The sequence below is a fragment of the Harpia harpyja genome, chromosome 16 (genome assembly GCF_026419915.1).
Source record: "Harpia harpyja isolate bHarHar1 chromosome 16, bHarHar1 primary haplotype, whole genome shotgun sequence".
Classification (NCBI taxonomy): domain Eukaryota; kingdom Metazoa; phylum Chordata; class Aves; order Accipitriformes; family Accipitridae; genus Harpia; species Harpia harpyja.
This window is the reverse complement of record NC_068955.1, coordinates 5,644,495-5,660,293: the sequence shown is the minus strand read 5'-3', so window position 1 is coordinate 5,660,293 and position 15,799 is coordinate 5,644,495. Positions and strand designations below refer to the sequence as shown.

Below are 15,799 nucleotides of genomic sequence, written 5' to 3'. Positions count from 1 at the left end.
AAAAAGAGGTGGCTTGAGGGATTTGCCAGGGAGATGGGTAATCCCCCCTGGGTACTGGTGCCACCCAGCATCCCTCCCGGGTACCACTGCAACACCGGGGCATGCCCAGGCAGAGGGGAGCAGGGGGGTGAGCACTAATATGAGGTTTAAACACCAGATGGACCATATCTTTTTTTAAAAAGAAAGAAAAAGAAGAGGTGGCTTAATGGATTCACCAGGGAGATGGGTACTGCTGCCACCCAGCATCCCTCCTGGGTACCACTACTACTCAGCATCCCCCTCCCCAGGGATGGAGAAGAAGAAAGCCAGGGAGAGGAGGAACGAAGGATTCGCAAAGAAGAGGGAGGAAAAGAAAGACCAACCAACCAAGTACAATGGACGGCATCTAATTAAATCTCCGTGGCCACCGAGGAATGTGGCCGCCTGCCCACCAGCCCGCCCAGCGCTCTTTCATCCACCAAGTCTATGCTCCTCTCACTTCAAAGTTAATTACACACTTAAACCTTTTCTGTTTAACCTCCTGCACTGTGAGACATGCTCCACAGGCTTCTCTTTTCTTTTATCCAGCAGCCTTGAAAAGGCTCCCGCGCTAAAGGGCGGCCCAGCACCCTCCGTGATGGGATCGCACGCTCCCATACCCCGAGGGGGATAACGACACTGCCCAGACCCTTCAGGGCATTATCTGATGGGGATGCTACATGAATAACATACTAAAAAGTGGAAAGGCTTTATTAAAAAAAAAAAAAAAAGGTTTTATACCTAAACTTCAGCAAGCGCAGGCTCCCCAGAGCTATGAAACTTGGGGCGGGCACCCAAGACTCCCAGTCTGGGACAAAGCAAAGCCAGTTGATGGGAAGAAGCCCATTTTGCTCCCGTCTTGACCTATAGCCAGGACTGGATTAGCCCCACAGGCGTTTCTGGGATGCAGCAGCTTGGGGGCACAAGCCCCCAGCACCCCACACACGGCACAGGCACCAGCCAGGAAAGCTAACAGAAGTGACCTTTTGGAGTCAGGATTAATTTTTCATCCCTGGCCTTTTCCAGCAGCTCCTGGAACACCAAAGGATCAAGTTCCTTACATAGGATAAATGGTTAATGCTGCTGCTGCAAATGGGGAAAATGAGGCACACGGGTGATTTGGTGAAGTCCCATAACACCAGCAGCCCAGCATCATCCCCCAGGGATGGCGGAAAGCCCAGGGAGCCAGGGTTTGCTGGGATGCAGAACCCCGCTCCAGCGGATGCCGGCGAGGTGCCATCCCTTCCCCGGTACCCCTGCGGAGCCGAGCCAGCCTCCCACCTCCCAGATCCCGGCTGCTATTTAAAGGCAATTTCCTCAGCACGCTCCTACGGGAACGTGCCCTGGGAAGGAAATGCTGGGAGCCGCTTTCCTCCGGGCGCCAGCAGACACGGAGGATAGGGAACACGTATTGCAATTCATCTAAAATTAGATACACTTTTTATCCAGCAAGACCTCGTACGTACCATACCACAGGCTCCCGGTTGAGGTTATTAATGGATAAGGGATCAGAAACCCCATTTCTGTCTGCGGGGGGGCTCAGACTCGATGCTATGGGGGTCCAGGACTCGCGCGGAGGGGGGGATGCAGCACCAAGGAATCCAGCTCAGCGAGAAAACCAAGACACAAAGCAGGTCCTGCACCGCAGCATCCCGGCATCTCACACCGATGGAGACCCCCACCGCACAGAGCACCCCCCATCAGCTCCACACCAACACCAACCAAACCCAAACACCCTGGGATTTTGGTCTCAGCAGTGGGAAAACCTCTTCTAGTCCAGGTAAAGGGGAGCTAAATCCCCACTTCGCTGCACACTCGGAGGGCCTGGGGCACAAGTGCAACAGGCACCTGCAAGTGTTTTTGTGCATTACACACACTGGAGATTACAATAAATACCCTCTCTGCTCCTCTGTTCCCCACTTCTGTGAAATAGAAATGTTTAAAAAAATATTACTGATTTCCTGGCCCTGATAAAAGCTGATTAGAAGAATATGGAAAGCAGCTCCATTAAAATTCTCACCAGTAGTTTGTTTTGCTTCTCCAAATCATTTTAAATATTGCATTTAATAGAAAAAGAATTTGCTCAGCTGTAAGAAACATCAATTTGCAACTTGAAGCCTTGTATATTAGCCAAAGAAGTTAATGTGTAAACATTAGCAGCTCCAATAACGCATGGGGTTTAGCCAATGCAATTCCAGGGAGAGAGCAGCCAGATATTAAGACGGAGGATTTGCATAATAAGTCACTTATGCCTGATAACCTCAGTGTTTGGAAAGCACAGGACTAGGAGAACAATATCCGTCTACCAGCAACTACAGAAGACATAAATCTCCCTTTTTTTTTTCTTTTTTGGCCTGTTAAAGACTCTTTATGATTTTTACCTGCAGGTCCCCATGGAGGTATTAAACCTCCCGCAGCGAGTGCCCAGCCCCAGCTCCGGCCCCGGGAGCCTCTGAGAGACCCCAGGCATGGAGACAGGGGAATTGGGAGATACGGATTCATTAGAGGCATCCCCAAGCCTGAGAAAAGCAAATACGATTTGGAAAATACAACTCTAAAGGGTTTGAAATGCCATGGGGCCAGCTTGTGCAAGGACCAGGTGCACCAAGCATCACCTTATCATGAAAATGCATTTAAAAGCAAAGAGGGAATAAATAATCTTACCAGAGAGAGTCCTTCCTTGGGGCACATCCAGCTGCAAAACGCAGTTCCCCTTCCCTCCCACCCCCCAAAGCAGCTCTCAGGGGGATCAGCACCGTCGGGACCAGGGTGCTGCATCACCCCGATGCGGGTGCAACCAGGCATTTCAGCTCCCTGGCTGTTCTGCAGTGATGCTGTGGGGCACAAGCCAGGAGGTTTCAGCCCCTCAGCCAGAGCAGAAACGTACATTTAACATCCCATCCAAGTGCTGTCCATGCGCAGAGCCTGGATCCGGCCAGTGCTGCTCCCGGGGGAAGGACCGGCATCTTTTCTCCATTATTTACATACCCCAGTCGGGAGAGGTCCTGCAGCACAGAAACACCCTCAAGCTCCCCGGCCAGGAGGCCACTAACCTGCAACACAAGTGCTTTAATAATGAACCATCACTTAATTAACATAGTCAGGGCTGCCTCTTTGACTCCACAGGAAGAAAAACAAGGCAGGCCTTTGGAAACCTCCATCCTGCCATTATCAATTGCTTACTGTGCAATTACAGCTCCTGGGCTATGGAGCCACCTGGCACCTTGGGAGGGAAAAAAAGGGGGGAAAAAAAAGGTGAAAATAAGTTGAAAAAAAAGGGAAAAAAGGGGGCAAAAAAGCTTCTTTCTCCTCCTGGCTCCTTTATTACCATCAGGTACCCATGGCCCTATTGAAGGCTATCTACCCCCTATGCCCATGGACCCAGAGGGACCAGGACCATGAGCCCCAAGGGTGAAATGCTGCTTCTGGGGAACCCCCAAGGACACAGAGACACTCCCTTGGCATGAGTTCAGACAGTGAAAGCAGCTGCCCCAGGACATGGCAGCAGCATCACCACAGCCTTGGGGGCCTCCAAAACCAGCTCCTGCTGCAGAAAGCATAGGAAAGACCAAGTTTTCCAAACCAACCCCATTTTGCAGGGGATAAAGACGGGGGAAACCCTCGGTTTCCCCTGCACCACAGCCTCTCGCCCTCTGGGTACTACCTCTCCACAGTGATGGATGCAGGAGCGAAGCACGCCGGTGGGCTAATCCTCCCGTGATGGAGCACATGCCAGTGCCAGCAGAGCCTCAGGGAGACAGCTCAGCCGGGTTATTTATGGCCTTCCAAGGCGAAGAAGGGAACCGCCTGCATTGCCGAAGAGCCCTCACACGGCAAAACCAGCCACGGTCCCCACTGTGCCCAGCATCTGCTTCCCAGTCCTTGGGGAAAATAAGAGCAGGAGGAAGAGGAGCAGGAAGGAAGGTTGGGGCAGAGCAGAAGCACGTCTCGGTGCAATGCAAAATCCAGGTTGACATCCTCCTCCTCCTTTCATTTCACCAGGAGAGCTGGGAAAAGCAACATGGGAAGATTGACATCAAGGTTTAAAGGTGGTGATGCAGCTGACGTGGGCAAATCAATCATGCACGGGCCCAGCTGCCAGCGCTGGGGGAGGCATGGGCTCAGCTAAACCCTTTGCTATTAAATGGCAGGGGGGGGCAGACAGACAGACAGGATCTGCTTGGAGGTTACTGCCACCAGCAGAAGTCCCCATGGGGAGAATAAAAAGGCACTCCATGCCCAGGGAGTCCGTGTCATGGCTTTGAGGAGCATGCCAGACAGAGCCGGGCGCCCTTCAGCCAGGCAAAGGTGGGGATACGGCTAATCCAGCCCAAAGCTCCCATCAACAGGCGTGTTTTTACCAGTCCCCGAGCTGGGCTCAGCCACTCATGGTGGGTGCCGGCTCAGGCATCCATCCATCCCCCAGGCCACAGTAATAACCAGCAGCTCCAGCAAACTCATCTGCGGGTCTCCACCAGCATCCCAGTGCCACCCAGTGCTCCCAGAGGTTAAAATCTCTTTTAACCAGGCAGATAATTTCCTCAGGTCCCCTGGGTGCAGGCATTAGGTGTAAAAGCAGCCGGCACTTGGGGACAACACATTGTAAATCCAGAGTCACAGAAGCCTGCAGATACCTTTCCTCAACAGCTTATTTATTGCTTTTAATACCTCCCCTCTGTCACTGGCAGCACCGGCTGTGAAGCCAGGTTTGCTTTGCAAATGGTCAGAAAAAAAAAATCAAATTTCACTTTTTTCTGGAAACCTGCTCAAAGTCCATCCCCACCTCCTTTATTTTCAGAGGTCCTATAAAACCTCAGCCGAGATGCAGGCAGGCACCCACCCCCTGCGCCTCTCCAGCTCCGAGGGCGAGCAGGCAGGCAGGAGCACCGCACCAGCAGGGTCACTGCGGTGCTGCCGCGCTGCTGAGAGCTGGCGGACTCGGTGCACGGAACCGCTGGGTTTGAATCCATGTCCCCAACAGCAAAACCCTGAGTTTGGTCACACAAGATGAACTCGTGGCCAACAGCCAGGGCACAGGATGGATTCACGGACGGCGCTGGCAGCTGAGAGGGTGCATGGTACATCAAGCATCCCAACTCCTTCTTTCCCTCTTCCCCGGTCGCTCCTGCACAGGGACCTGCTCCCCAGCCCCACGGGAGCACCCCAAAACCCCTGCCCTCCTTCTGCACCCACCCTGCCGGGGTGCCCCTCTCCAGCCAGGCAGGGGAAGGCATCGCCCTCCCTGTGAGCCTGGAGACCCCTCCAAGGCTGGAATTTCAGCAAGCCCCAACGCAGCACCCGCCTGCACCACATCCCCCATGGGAAGGCTCAGGACCCTCCGCCCAGCTCCAGGGAAAGGAAAACTGCTGCCCAGCAGCCAGCACGCTGGGCAGGGGAGCTCACCTGCAGCACTCCCTTCAGTCCCCCCAAAATCTCCCCCACCACAGCAGCTCTCATCACAGGAGACCCCACTCCTCTAACCCCCCCCCCCGCCACCATTCTACCATTTTGGACACCCAAAGGCTCATTCCTGGTATTTCCTTCCCCAACTTTTTTTTTTTCTTGCTCCTGCAAGACGCAATCACTGTCTCACCCCCATCCCAGCACAAGCGTCTCCCACCCCCCCCATCCCACAGCCACCCATGACAGGGTGTCCCACTACTCCCCCCAGGCCCAGGCATGGCCCTGTGGGGACCCCACTTGCAGCCCTGGCTCAGGGCAGACAGTTTGACCAAGGCACTGTGCTCCCCCCCTGCCCCACTGCCAAGACCCCCAGCTGCCCCCATCCCCACGGCGGGGCTGACCTGCAGCATCCTCAGCCCAGGCCAGCACACATACTGGCCATGCACTAAAAACTCCGGGATTACACTAATTATGCAGCAATAACTGAAAAATTTGGTGGAGCGCATGGGTGGCCAGAGAAGAGACCCTGCAGCGGTGCTCACTGAAAGTGCACGCAGCAACTTGCAACCCCAACGTGCAGCACCTTGTAACCCCCTCCCCGCACGCATCCTGCCCCAGCTGGGTCCCAGCTCCCATCCCCAACCGGCTGCAGCCACCAGACCCAGCCCAAGCAGGACAGCCCGGTCACCCCCCGTGGGAGGAAAGGCAGGAGACGGCCCCGTGCACTGAGAAATGCTGTTGAGAGCTGGACACGGTGAGCAGCAGCTGCCCAGACAGGATCCCAGGTAAAATACTAAATAAAAAGTTCAGCTAATAAAAAGAAAAACAGCCCAATGCAGAGATGCACTGCTTTAGTTTGATGTTGTTATAATCCAAGGAAAGCAGGCTGATTGCCGGCTGCAGAAAATCAATGGGACATTATCAGTCAGCAGACAGCTGAAAATACAGTTAAAAAAAAAGCAGGAATAGGAGAGTCCTTGGGAAAAGACTGAGTTGGGCAGCAGCCAAACCTGCACCACATCCCCATCCCCACGGGGAGAGGCCAGAGCCTGCCCTGGCACTGGAAGGGCTTCAGAAGTCACCCCCGAGATGCTCCTTCCCCAAAAACACCCTGGAAAGCTCCAGCATCCACCTCCATTGGGTACGGAGGCAGGCGCCCCATTGCCACCAAAACCACAGAACTAGACGTCCCAGCAGGGACTTGGAGGTGCCGTGGGGGTGACCAGGGATCACCCACCTCCGCTAATTCAATTAGCTGAATTGCAGCACCTAGTGATTATGCAAAGAACATTTATTCTGCTAATTACGCAGGGTGTTAACATGCCTCTGCTGATGGGCAGGGATGTGCTGCCTGGGGGTTAGGAGCTTTGCGTGACCCAGGACCTGGCACTCAAGGGTGCATGGGGCTGCCCTGTCCCCACGGGTGGGCTGCCAACAGCAGGGAAAGGGCTTCAGAGGAGATACCATCCTTGGGTGGATCTGCCTGGATTTGCTGCCCAGGTTTTAAAATCCCTGTTGTTGAACCCTCCACCATCAGGGCTTAAGATTCAGGGGGGAACCAAGGCACTGGGGCCACACAGCATGGGACAGGGACAGGGCTGCACCCCAAGGAGCCCTGCAGAGCATCCCCAAAACCACAGCAGCTCCCCAGACACCTCCAAATCCATCCGAGCAAGGAAATGCAGTTTGTCCATAGTCCAGCCCTCCACCTGCCTTCACCTCCGTAGGTGAGCGGCCACAATGCTCCATCCCCTTTGGCCCATTGGAGAAAAAGCCATTTTCCACCATCTCCCATCAGACAGCAAGACACCCCCCAGGCAGCACCCCAAAGACAAGCCCCCCGCACCAGGGGAGCGGCTGGGCTGCAGCAAGTGTTTCATGTCCCCTTCCAGACCAGCCACTGCTCACCTCCCAGTGACATCCTCCTCCCGGTGACCCATCCAGCAGCTGATGGCCTGATTGCGGGATGAAGCACACTGGACCGGAGCAGCACTTGCCCCTCGGCTCGGCTAATTAGGCTGAAGGTCTCCGGCATGAAGCAGCACGCCAGGCTCAAATGCCCAGGGGCTGCCGTGGCTCATCTCCACATGCGGTCACCCGCAGGCACCGAAAGCAGCCACAGGGACAGTGGCCTCGTTAAGACATATCAGGTCATCAGTGTCCCCATCCCTTCGTCCTGTCCTGGGAGAGCTCAGAGCATCTCAAGCCAGCCAGCCACTGCATCCTGGTCACAACCCTGATTAACTTAATGATGTCAAGAAAGGTCTTATCCACAGGGGGGTGGGGGTGTCCAGAAAGTCAAAGCCAGTAAACACTGGCTTATGTAGGGCTCCCCAGAGCAACGGAGTCCCCAGCACCCAGTGGGTGCCACACTGGGGCAGAGCCCAGCACAGCCCCGGAGCGGGGAGGGATGGACCATCTGCCAGTCCCGTGCAGCCAAGGGGGCTGCAGCCACAGGGAGCCAGGGAGGTCTGCACCAGCACAACTACCCTGTTGTGGGCAATTCTCCAATATTTTTCAAGCCAATAAAAAAAAAATAAACAACAAAAAATAGTGTATGACAAAAATATTCAGAGTTGCTCTGGCTGCAACACATTTACACCCCCCAGCTGCAGTGAGGGTGCAATGCTTCACTTCCCACTGCATCCCCACCTGGGATGGGGGGCGGTTTCTCAAGCCCCCTGCCTGCCCATGGTCAGAGCCCACCCCCGGGTGGGCAGGCAGAGGGGTCCCCAGGCAGCAGGGTGCACAGCAGACAGCGTGTCCCCACTCCCCCTGCCAGCAAGAGGACTGCCCAGCAAAGCCCCCCCTCACCAAGCTGGGGCCACCAGACCCAGTGCAGGACACTGTGAGGGGGAAGCTGGGTGCAGGAGGGGTTCCAAGCACCCACCAACCCTCACCCAGCTTCTGTTTCTTCAACATCTGGAGCACTTTGAGGAGCAGGAAGGTCAGGAAACAACAAATTTATGCCAGTCAGGAGGCTCCTTCCAGCTGTGAGTCTGCCGGGCACAGGGGGGTCACGCACCAGGACCCCACGGCCCCACTGAACCCCAAACCGCAGGAGCATCACCCTCCCTGCACTCCCACTGCAGCCTTGCCTCCGCTTCAGAGCCAGCAACTGCTCAGGCAGAGCCACCCCACGGGATCGGGCCCCGCACCCCCTGCAGCCCCACGGCAAGGGGGGAGCAGGGGGAAGGGGGAGCTTTGCCGTCCTGCTCCTGCAGCGAGCAGAGCACCAGCACCCAGATTTGGGGTCTGGCAGAGGTACTCAGGGAGAGAAGATGGGGACAGCCCCACCTTGGCTCACAGAGCATGCAGCTGCCACAATCCATGCTTGGATTTGCTCTCTGGGTGGGAGAAATTGGGGTGCAAAGCCTGAGCCCCTTAAACCTGTAGGAAACCCATGGGCTACCCCAGGACATCCGTGTGTCCCCCCAGGCCAGCACCCAGGCACAGGTGGGTGCTGCAAACCAGAGCTGTGACACCCCAGGCAGGACCCAGAGGAGCACAAAACCAGCCAGGGGATGAGCTGCAGCCAACGACCGCTCAGCAAGCAGGAACACCACTCCTGACATTAAAAAAAAAACAAAAAAAAAAACACCAACACACACAAAACCAACAAATACCAGCTCAACAGGCCCCCCATGCCAGTGCCAGCTGGGGGGGGGGGGGGGGCACAGGACAGACAGGGCTGCCCCTGCAGGCAGGGGCTTTGCCTTTGCTTTTCAGCAGCTGGAGCAGAGCTGGACTTTGGCTTTCAGTGCAGGCAGAGGGTGTAGAAGAAACCGCTCCCAGGGCCGGGGAAAAAAAACAGCTCAGGAAACAAACCAGGGAAGTCCCTCCAGCACCCGCCAGCTCCACAGCCCTCCTCTTCCTCCCCAGAGATGCCCTCCACCAGGCAAGGAAGAGCAGGTCCCTTGTCCCCAGGACCCCCTCCAGCCGGGGGAGGCCAGGGCACCGCAGGCTGGCACCCCCCTCTCCCCCATCCCATCACCCACCCGCATCCATCCCAGGAAAATCAGCAGCAGCTTCTGCCAGGCCACCTGCAGCGGAAAGAAAAAGCTCCATCTCCAGGACTTATTTATTTTAAGGCTGCCAACAAGGAGGCAATTAGCTCCCAGGGACTAATTGCTAGGAATCTTCCTTGTCCGGAGGAGAAAGCCTCAGTTTCCCCAAGTATAAGGTGGGGAGGTCTCCAGCCTGGAATGGGAAAGCGGGACCCAAGGAAAGCTGCAAAGCAAATCCCAAGCTGCCATCAGGGAAAAGAGGTTTGGGAATCTTGACATTTAATCACGCAGTAACTAAAGGTTCCCAGACATGTCTAATAAGACAATTATAGTGCATGTTAATAATAGATTATTAAAAAGCTTATTTATGGAGGTTTAAGCAGGCAGATGGCAGGACTGCGTCGATAAGGCTCTCCAGAGCCTGTGCTACCTCCCGGCTCTGAGCATGCAGCAGGGATTTACCTGTCTCTGCTTTGCCAGCCCCTCACACTTAACCCTTGCACGACTGCCAAAAGCAAAGCAGCAAATCCCGGGGGGGGGGGGGTTGCAGCCAGGAGAGGCTTTTTATGGGGTGTTTTGGGGTGCTCGGGGCTCTCAGCCCCTCTGCAGAGCATGGACGGGGTGATGGGTTGCATGCAATGGAAAAGCTCCATCCCAGGTGCAGTCAGGGAAAAAAACAACATCAACAGGCAGCAGGGAGGTTGTCACAGCCCAGGGCAGGGGTCAAAGCCACCAACAAGCATCTGCCCTTGTCTTCTAGGAGGTGTCCCTGCTCCCCCAGCAGCCCTGATCCTGCTGGACTTTGCTCTGCAAAAGCTCCCAGGGAAGCTGGAGTGGGGTTGGTTTGTCTTAGTTTGGATAACAAAGGGAAAAATGCGCAGCTCGGGCCAGGAGGTGACTCACCAGGATCCCTGTTCCCAAGGCCAGGGCAGGTCCAAGCACCCAGAGGAAAAACGTGAAACAGGAGTTTTGGCGCAAGGAAAAGAGAGCAAAAATGAAGCAAACACAACTGCAATTTTTTTTGGGGGGGGGGGGGGGAACTGGCATTGCCACCCTCCACCGCAGAGCCAGAGGTGCATCCAGGAGCATCAGCATCATGCAGAGCATCCCTAAATTTTGCTTCACCCCCACGGGTGGTGAAGATCCACTATGCTCCAAGTGCATGGAGAAGGGACACTGGAGAGCCAAGGGCTTGGGAGCAGAAAACCTTTGCCCTGGGCACACTTGGGCACGTCAACAGGATTTTCCAGAGCATCCCCCAGGCAGGAGCCTGTGGGGGTGTTTACACACACGTAGGAGCAAGCAAGAGAAAGAGACTCTTCCCTGGCACAGCAGAACAGGCGGGGGGGGGAAAAATCCAAGCCTGAAACAAGCTGACAAGGAAAATGTAACGCTCTTGCACATTTTGTGTGCTTGGTGAATGCAGGGTGGGGAGAAAGAAATGCCCTGGCACGGGAGAGCCCATCAGAAATAAACACTGGGCAAAGCACTGGGAAGAGCAGGATCAGGCACCCGGAAAGCACAAAACACCGACCCCGTCCCCAGCACCCCGGGGCTGGTGCAGGGGGCTGCCAGCAGCACCCATCCCTGCAGCCCCCGGACACAGCCCCCGGCTCGAACCCCCCACCCAGCCCCTGTGCTGGGATGCACAGACACAGCATCCCTCACCCTCCCCGCTTCTCCGAGCATCCCCCCCGTGACCCCCACTGATGAAGATGCTGCGGTTGAGAGCCGGGGTGAGGGGACGCCAGGCTGATTTGTTCTGCTCCCCAACCCCAATGCCAGCCCTGGGGACGGCATCTGCTCGGCCGTTCCCATTCACTCGGCCGAGACAAACGCAGCCGCCGCTGGTTTGGGGTCACCCGTGCCTCCTCCTGCCAGCCTGCAAGGGCTGTCCCAAGGGGGTGACAGGACCCTCGGGTTGCCCCAGCCCTCCCGCCTGGCCCCCAGCAAGGGGCTCATCCAACACAACCAGCAACCACCCCCCCACAGCTCCCCCCAAAACCAGCCCTAGCACCACCAGAGACGCCACCAACCCCAGTACGGGGCTCTCTGGCAACACCGGCCTCCTAAGTTGAAGCTCCAAACCCAAATATTTTATTTGCTTAATTGCTGCTAACGCAGTCAAACCCAAGTGCAAACAGCTTCCGCATAATTATGGCAGGAGTGCCACGCAGCGCCAGCAGCTGCAGGCGTGCGTCCCCACTGCCAGCGCTGTCGGAAAACAGCCCAGGAGCATGGAGGGGGGGGACACAGGCTGGGGTACACCTGGAGAGCAACTTATTGCTGAAGTTTCAGGGCTCATGAGTGCAATACAGAGGAGCGGAGCTGTACCCTTTCCTAGCAGGGGAAGGCAAAAGGAGGAGGAAAAAGAGCTGCGCCTGCAAAACCCGCTGCCTCATGGCCCAGCCTGGAGCCCTGCGAGCCAGCCTGCTCCCAGTCGGAGGCTTTTAGCAAGGGGAAAAGCTCCGTGTTTTATTGCAAAGAGCCCAGAGAGGAAAGGCGAGGCCAGCAAATCACACCAGTGACAACTCACAGGTCCCTGTCACAGCCAGCTGACACCGCAAGAGCACAAGGGACCCCTCGGTTTGGAGGGTCAGCAAGCGCCTTTCAACAGCACCCTGGCCCCGTCCATGACAAGCACAATGCAGACACGCGCCAACAGCTTAGTCGCTGTGAAATCTTAATGAATTGCAAAAGTTTGCATGCTCCAGGAAAGAGCAAAGAGCATCTTAAGCCGGTGGGGAGGCTGCAACCAGGGCACCCAGCTTCTTTCCCAGCTCAGCCACTTGCTCATCGAGGTCAGCCAGGCACAGGCATGTCGTGCCTCAGTTTCCCCACTTGTAGAAGGGATCACACTACACCCCTTCTTTGCAAAAGAGCAGCAAGAAAACCACCCATCTTCCGAATACCCACAGAGCCAAGCAGCTGGTCCTCCCCGTGACTGGCTTCAGGGTTACCCCAAAGCCCATGCAGCCAGCTTAAATTTTTTTTATTTTTTTTATTTTTTTTTTTTAACAGCCCTGCCTGCCATGCAGCCCCGAGCTCCACAGGGACGAGCCGGGTGATGTCCCCGCAGCCAGCCAACGTCCCCACAGCCAGCCAAACCACATCAGCAGGAACAGACGCCGGTATTCATGTAAAAAGCAGCCTGCAATAGAGCCGGGGGCTGGAAGCAGACCCCTCGCCTCCAGCCGAACCCAGCCGCTTCAGCTCCACCATGGAGCTAAGCTTGCTCTGCATCTACCAGGAGAAACACTGGAATAAACATGCTCCTGATTTACACCCAAGCGGGATCGATCCTGCTCTTTGCAAATGCCATCTTGCAGGGAAGGAAGCCCACAGAGGGGAAAGGGTTTGCTTGGGAGGGGGAGTCTCCCCACAAAGTCCCCCCAGCCCCACTCCACTGCCAGCAGCTCCAGGTCCCTGCTACTGTCCCTCCAGCCCCTCACACGCTTCTGTGGCTCAGCTGTGATGGCCATCAAAGACAGATACACACCCCAGGACTGGGGAGCAGCACAGCTCAAGACCCCCCATCTGACACCCGGGGCGGGGGGGGTGCAGAAGCCCCTTCCTCTGGCAGAGGACTCATAAGTCCCTCACCAGCTGCATGCCTCAGTTTCCCTATTGCCTCCTTGCTCTGCCCTGAAGCACAGGGCTGCTCCGTACACAGATCAGCGTCTCCCCCCACCCCAGCACACGTCTATCCCTGTTCCAGCTGCCCCAGAAAAATGTAAGTCCATTCCCTCCCATCTCCTCCAGCTTGCATGAGCCATGGGGAGCCTCAGCTGCTTTGTATTCCCCCCCATCCATCATCCCCCCCACCGCATGGGTCAGCCTTATTTTGCTTTCTGCTGATGGGTGTCACTATTTATAATTTTTGGAGAGAGGCCACTACCCAAAAAAAAAAAAAAAATCAATGCACCAACATAGGGACTGCATGCAGGTGAGCTGCTTCCTTTTAAAGGTAAAAAAATTAAAGAACCAGGCAAAAATACACCTTAACGCACAGAGCATCATCCAAGAGCTGGAGGCTGCAGCACTGACATCCCCTTGGAGCAAGGCAACAGCTCCCTTCTCTCCTGTGCCTCAGTTTCCTCCGCAAAAAGCACTCACAGCCCCCAGTAGCTCCTCAGGAACCCCAAATTCACCCGCCCCACAGCACCCAAGCCCCGTTCCTGCCTCCCAATGGGGTCGAGAGCGAGCTGTCCCCCCACACCTCGCCTCTGCTTTTTATCCTTTCCCCAGCCCCTGTTTGCAGGGTCAGGCCGTGCTCCTTCTCGGGGCAGGGGCAGGTCTCAATGCTGAAATGCTCAGGGGGATGGAGCAAAAAAAAAAAAAAAAAAAATAAGTTTAAAAAAATAAAATAAATAAGTCGATCGTGCTTTGGTGAAACTCTAATTATATCCCCGTGACATAAAGAGAGCCGGGGGTGGCTGCAACCTGAGAGCAGCCTCGGCCGTCACCTGCTCCTCCCGGAGGGTCCCCGAATCCCCCCCGGCACCCCCTGGGCCGAGCAGGCGTTTGCAAATAAATAACCCGGATCCCGCCGTCCCTCGCCCGGGGCTGCAGCGGGGCTTCGCCGGGCTCCCGACGGCGGCGGGCGATGCCCGGTGTGCCAGCCCCCCGGTCGCTTCTCGGCTGAGCCGCTAAGCCCTGGCAGGTCTCCCCTTGCAAGCGAACCCCCGCTACCACCGGGGTGAAGTTTTCCTTCCCGGGGTTACAGCGGGAGGGGAGGACGGAGGAGGGACGGAGGTGGCTCCCGGTACCGGGGAGCGAGCGGCGGCCGCCGGGCTCGGGGCGGGCTCGGCTCCGGCCGTGCAGACGCGGGGTGCGAGGGTGCAGCCCAGCCCCTCTGCCCGCGCTCCGGCCACCGGCGTCCCCGAACTCGACGGCCGCTCGCTCGCCCCGAGGAAGCCCCGGCGGCGGGACGGGCAGCGAGCCGCCTTGCACCGGGGCTGGCGGACCCCCCGCCTTGCCCCACCGCCGAGGGCGCCGGGGAGCGCGCCCCGAGCTCGCAAGCGCCCACACAGCGAGCAAACACCCCCCCCCCCCCCAAAGAACACACCCCCCACCCCCCCGCTCCGTTCTTACCGGCGGGCGTCTCGGTGTCCAGCGCGCAGACCCGCAGGGCGAGGGCGAGCAGCAGCGCCCGGGCGCTTCGCATGGTGCGGCCGGGGCGGGAAGGGGGGGGCGGGGGGGGGGGGGGCGGCGGGGCCGGGGCCGCCGCCGCCGCCTGCGGGCCCGCGGTTCCGGCGCGGCGGCGCAGCGGGGCACGCGCGCCCGCCCCGCGCCTCAAATAGCGGCGGCCGCGCGGCGGCGGCTCGCTCCGCCCTGACGTCAGCGCCGCGCGGGCCCCGCCGGCCGCCGCCGCCGCCGCCGCCGCCACCGACCCCGCCGCCACAGCGGGCGGGCCGAGGGCGCCCCCTGCCGGCCGCCGCGCGAACACGCAGCACGAGCCCCGCCCCCGCCTCCCGCCCGCGGCGAAGCGCGGACGGGGGGGGGGGAGTCCCCGTGGCTGGCGGGGGGGTGTGAACGGCTACGGGAGGGGTTTCCCGGTACCGGAGGCGGGGGGGGGGGCTGCCCGGGAGCGCCGGCTGCTTGGGGGGGCAGGGGGGGGGGATGGGGACGGGGGGGAGTGGGTGCAAGGGGGGACCCCGGGTGCTGGAGGGAGCACGGCTGCGGGGGGATCCCCGGTTGCAGGGGGGGTCCCCGGTTGCAGGGGGGTGCACGGCTGCCCGGGGGTTGGGGGGGGTCCCTGCGTGCGGGGAGGACTCCCTGGTTGCAAGGGGGTGCAAGGCTTTGGGGGGTCCCCGGTTGCAGGGGGGTGCAGGGCTGTGGGGCCAGTCCCCAGCGGGGGGGGGGGGTCCCCAGCTGAGGGGGGTCCCTGCCTGCAGAAGGGTCCCCAGCTGTGGAGGGGGTGTCCCCAGGGGTCACGGCTGGGGGGGGTCCCCACCAAGCTGGAGTGGATCCTGGGGGGTCCCCAGCTGGAGAGCAGGCGCGGGGGGTTGTTGGGGTGGGTGGCGGTGGGAGCTGCAGGTGGGGTGGGTGCAGCAGCACCCTGCGTGGGGCTCCTGCACCGCACAGAGCTGAGCAAAGGGGGGGGTGACACCCACCCCCGGGGCAGGCTGGCGGGTGCCCCCAGCCCCTCGGGTCCCCCCCCCCCCCCAGCACCCACGGGCTGCACCCGAGGCTGCGTGGTGCAGAGCCGGGGCAGAGCGTGGTCCCCGTGGGCTGGGCACTGGGGACAAAAGCCCTGCCGCTCCTTGGGGACAGAGGGTCCTGCCCACCCCGGGTGGGGTCCTGGGACCCCAAAAACCCCCTGGTCCTCTGCCACGAGCTGCCGTGTCCTGCTGGATGTCCTCGAGGGA

At 58.5% G+C, this 15,799-nt stretch overlaps 1 protein-coding gene across 4 annotated transcripts in view; it reads right to left on the bottom strand.

The window, feature by feature from the left end:
* PTPRU (protein tyrosine phosphatase receptor type U) overlaps window positions 1-14,627 on the bottom strand; it is a 77,741-nt gene extending 63,114 nt beyond the window's left edge. For all 4 annotated transcript variants that reach the window (XM_052811171.1, XM_052811172.1, XM_052811173.1 and 1 more), the window contains exon 1: window positions 14,523-14,627. In XM_052811171.1, coding sequence (XP_052667131.1) covers window positions 14,523-14,595 — 73 coding nt within the window. In that variant the 5' untranslated portion in view covers window positions 14,596-14,627. The remainder of the gene's footprint in view (window positions 1-14,522) is intronic.
* Window positions 14,628-15,799: the final 1,172 nt, after the last annotated feature.